Source organism: Vicia villosa, unplaced genomic scaffold (genome assembly GCF_029867415.1).
Source record: "Vicia villosa cultivar HV-30 ecotype Madison, WI unplaced genomic scaffold, Vvil1.0 ctg.000020F_1_1_4_unsc, whole genome shotgun sequence".
Classification (NCBI taxonomy): Eukaryota; Viridiplantae; Streptophyta; class Magnoliopsida; order Fabales; family Fabaceae; genus Vicia; species Vicia villosa.
Window position 1 is genome coordinate 83,148 of NW_026704952.1, and position 4,977 is coordinate 88,124.

The 4,977-nt window shown below is 42.0% G+C and overlaps 1 protein-coding gene across 1 annotated transcript; it reads right to left on the reverse strand.

The window, feature by feature from the left end:
• Positions 1-1,018: 1,018 nt before the first annotated feature.
• LOC131621984 (uncharacterized) lies at positions 1,019-3,400 on the reverse strand. The gene is made up of 2 exons (XM_058893040.1): positions 2,579-3,400; positions 1,019-1,078 (listed from the first exon to the last, which is right to left on the reverse strand). Exons 1-2 carry the CDS (start codon positions 3,398-3,400, stop codon positions 1,019-1,021), a joined length of 882 nt encoding a protein of 293 aa, XP_058749023.1.
• Between the last annotated feature and the right edge of the window lie 1,577 nt (positions 3,401-4,977).

A 4,977-nucleotide genomic window follows, 5' to 3' on the forward strand; every position in this document is an offset into this window, starting at 1 on the left:
ATTGATGACTCCATTGTCGGTGGCTCTATTGCCGCGATCATTCTGACTCCATTGTCGTGATCGATTGATGACTCCATTGTCGGTGGCTCTATTGCCGCGATCATTCCGACTCCATTGTCGTGATCGATTGATGACTCCATTGTCGGTGGCTCTATTGCCGCGATCATTTTGACTCCATTGTCATGATCAATTTGTGACTCCATTGTCGGTGGCTCTATTGCCGCGATCATTCTGACTCCATTGTCGTGATCGATTGATGACTCCATTGTCGGTGGCTCTATTGCCGCGATCATTTTGACTCCATTGTCATGATCAATTTGTGACTCCATTGTCGGTGGCTCTATTGCCGCGATCATTCTGACTCCATTGTCATGATCGAATGACGACTCCATTGTCGGTGGCTCTATTGCCGCGATCATTTTGACTCCATTGTCATGATCAATTTGTGACTCCATTGTCGGTGGCTCTATTGCCGCGATCATTTTGACTCCATTGTCGTGATCGATTGATGACTTCATTGTCACAGGCTCCATTTCCATGAATGAGTGCCATGATTAAGTCCTTATCTTGATTGTCCCGGTACTATAAATGATATTCGACTGGGAAGTGATCTGAAAAGGTAAAGTTAGTTTCTTATGCGATGTCATGATGCATGTAATGTATTATGTATGAAGTTCTCAAAATAAATGAGAATTTTCGCATGTTATGTTTGCGTTCACCATGATACACCATATGAGGCATGGAGGTAGATGCATGATGTATGGATATGTGTATGTAGATGCTTATTGATAGCCCTGTATAGTAGCTCTTTGTAGGGAAAATAAATCCTTATTTGTCGCTGGAGATGATAACAACATAGTTGTATTGTGGATTCCTGTCTTCTCTGCAAGAATATTCAGTTGGGGATTTTTGATTTATGCTTGGGGCATACATCCTTGTAGGAGAATGATTCATTCCTTGAGGAATGCTTTGTGGGGATATTTCCATACTGTTGGCTCTGGGAGGACATCTGGATGACTTAGATGTTATTCGATTGTTTTTCCTGCTTCCTGTGAATATAAGAATCTTTTGGTAAACACTGGTCATATTCAAAATGCATATGTTCATTCAAAATTATCATTGGACGCTTGCGTATTCAAAACAGAGAAAGTGAAAAATTAAGCTTGAAACAATTTGTATTGATTTGGGAAAAGGCCGTAAACAGGCGAATTAGTACAAGAAGACAGAATTCCTAGTAAGAGGAAATTGTCGTGCAATTTTTTGAAAATAAGTACAAAGTAAATAAGGAAAACAGCTATGTGGAAATGATCTCATTGGGTTTCGACCCAGCTATTGCCATTATGCCTTCGAGTATCTCATCCCTTGCTTGTTGGAAGAAACGATTGCATTGATTAGTGCCTTTTGAACTTGACCTTGGTAACAGAGTTAACTGGGGATTGATGAGTGATGATCCAATGGGACATAGTCGTACGCTTTAATCCCTAACTTTTGCCTAGACCGCCTTTTCAGGTTTTCAGCCTACCGGGATACCCTTTTTTGCCCAAGCCGCCTTTTCAGGTTTTCGACTTGCCGGGTGTACATTTTTGTATTTATATCCCTAATTTTTTCCCGAACCCTTTTGGTTCGTTGGGATGCCCTTATTTTTGCCTAGGTATGTCAACCTAGCGGGTCTATTTTATGCGTAGTATTTTTTGACTATGTGCGCATTCACGGGGTGCGGGAAATCTTCGCCATCCATTGTGGTAAGCATCATGGCTCCGCCGGAAAATATCTTCTTAATTACAAATGGTCCTTCGTATGTAGGAGTCCATTTGCCCCTGGGATCACCTTGTGGAAGGATAATACGCTTTATTACCAAGTCATCGGTTTGGTACGCCTGGTGCTTGACTTTTTTGTTAAATGCTTTAATCATACGTTTCTGATATAATTGCCCATGACATACAGCCGCAAGTCTCTTCTCATCAATCAAGTTTATCTGATCTAGTCGAGTCTGGATCCACTCGTCTTCGCCCAAGTCTGCATCTTTCATAATTCTCAGGGAGGGAATCTGAACTTTGATAGGCAAGACTGCCTCCATACCATAAACCAGTGAGAACGGGGTTGCCCCAGTTGAGGTACGTGCAGAAGTGCGATAACCATGAAGAGCAAATGGTAACATCTCATGCCAATCTTTGTATGTCACCGTCATCTTCTGTACAATCTTCTTTATATTTTTATTGGCGGCTTCCACTGCGCCATTCATCTTTGGTCGATACGGGGAAGAATTGTGATGTTTGATCTTGAACTGCGTGCAGAGCTCAGTGATCATCTTGTTGTTCAGATTAGTACCATTATCTGTAATAATCCTTTCAGGGATGCCATACCGACATATGAGATTATGTTTGATGAATCGAGCCACAACATTCTTGGTAACTGAAGCAAATGAGGCCGCTTCCACCCACTTCGTAAAATAATCAATAGCCACAAGGATAAAGCGATGCCCATTAGAGGCAGTAGGTTTGATTTCTCCGATCATATCAATGCCCCACATTGCAAAAGGCCAAGGAGCAGTCAAGACATTTAGTGGAATCGGAGGTACGTGCACTTTATCAACGTAGATCTGACACTTATGGCAAGTCCTAGAATGATGGTGGCAGTCAGTCTCCATGGTGGACCAGTAATAGCCTGCTCTCAAGATCCTTTTAGCCATGGTATGTCCACTAGAATGAGTTCCAAAAATACCGTCATTCATGTCTTCCATTATTTCTTCTGCTTCCTTCTTGTTCACACAACGAAGCAGGGTCGAGTCGTGATTACGCTTGTATAAGATTCCATTACTCAGGAAGAACTTGACAGAGAACCTTCTTAGAAATTTCCTATCATTGATGGATGCCCCTTCAGGATATTCCTGAGCTTCGAGGTATCTCTTTACTTCGTAGAACCAAGGCTTCTCGTCTACTTCCTCTATAACAATCTCACAACAATGTGCCGGCTCATTCAATCTTTCAATAGGGATCATGGGTGCCTCATTGTCCCACCTGACTTTGAACATAAATGACATGGTAGCCAGCGCGTCTGCCAACTGGTTCTCTTCTCGCGGGATATGCTCAAAAGTAATCTCTTCAAAATAAGGGATCAAAGTCAACACATGCTCATGGTAAGGGATGAGATTGGGATGTTTCGTGTCCCATTCTCCTTTGATCTGACTGATTACTAAGGCTGAGTCCCCATATACTTCTAGAAATTTGATTCTCAAGTCGATTGCGGCTTTGAGACCCATGATGCACGCTTCATATTCGGCCATATTGTTAGTGCAGTCAAAGCATAATCTAGCAGTGAACGGTGTATGACCACCTTCGGGAGAGATAATCACAGCACCAATACCATTTCCAAGTGCGTTCGAAGCTCCGTCAAAAACCATAGTCCATCGGGATCCTGGTTCAGGTCCTTCATCCGGACCAGGCTCTTCATAGTCAGTAACAAGCATGATATCTTCATCTGGAATTCAAAATTCATGGACTAATAGTCATTTACCGCTTGATGGGCCAAATGATCAGCTAATACACTTCCCTTGATTGCTTTCTGTATGGTATACTGGATGTCATACTCTGTCAATATCATTTGCCATCTCGCTATTCGTCCAGAGAGAGCAGGCTTCTCAAATACATATTTGATAGGATCCATTTTAGAGATCAATAAAGTAGTATGGTTCAACATATACTGTCTCAATCGGCGAGCAGCCCATGCCAAAGCGCAGCAAGTTTTCTCGAGCAGTGAGTATCTTGTTTCATAGTCGGTAAACTTTTTGCTAAGGTAGTATATTGCATGCTCTTTTCGACCGGACTCGTCATGCTGTCCCAATACACACCCCATTGAATTCTCTAACACTGTCAGGTACATTATCAGAGGTCTTCCATCAACTGGTGGCATCAAAATTGGAGGCTCTTGGAGGTACTCCTTGATTTTATCAAAAGCTAACTGTAATACGGTGAACTGACTTTTATATCGAAAATGTCGCGGTTAAGCATGAGTCGCCACCGACTTTTATTTTATCCAAACTATATTCGGAAAGGCAAAAAGAAACAGAAAAAAAACCTTTTAAGAAATCTGAGTTCGGGGGGTAATTTATGCAAAGGGAAGGTGTAAGGCACCCTTTGCATCCATGGTTTTCCATGGGCTCTTAATTGCTTTGCTTGCTCATTTGTTTAGAAAATGTAGATGAAAGAGATAGGGACTTTAGCTTGTGAATAAGCGTTGCCCTTTTGAAAAATTATGAGAAAGAATATAATAAAAAGGTTTGAGCATTGCAAGGCAATTAGGGGCAATTACCTTAAACTCAGATGATAGGTCTCTTTTTAGCCTTTCAGAATGAAAGGGTCTATCCTTGCCATAAGAGGGCAGGAAGCCTTTCGTTTGGAGGTTGAAGGGTCATCGAAGTATCCTTTACCATAAGACTGTCCCATGCCATAGAGGGGCAGGTAGTCTAAGGCAAGAATCAGAATAAGCCATTTTCGTTAGGCAACCAGAAGATACCTCAGCCTTTTTCCGTAGGCAACTTCCGAGGGTCGAGGTCATTTGTGTATCGAAGGCAGCATCATTTAGGGTCGTGACCTTTTTATCGAGGCAACATGGCTGAGGTATCCTCATATTCGAGGGACTTGGCTTATTCTGCAAAAAAACACAAGGCAACAGGCAACAAGGCAACAAGGCAACAGGCAACAAGGCAACAGAGAGGTTACCCAAAAGCGTGCGTGTGTGCACCAATCACGTGATTATATTCAATTATATTATCTTGTAAATTAGCGATTCTAAATTCAATTCATGGTTGCCACTCCCTATTTTACTAACGACGCAGATAATATAAGGCAAGAAACAGTAATATGGGGGAGGGAAATTGTAACCAGCGGATCCCTTAATAGGGTTTGACACAAGTAATAATTAAACAGAAAGAATAAAAGATTAGAGCTTAGGGTTACCAAACTCGTAGCTTTGGCGATC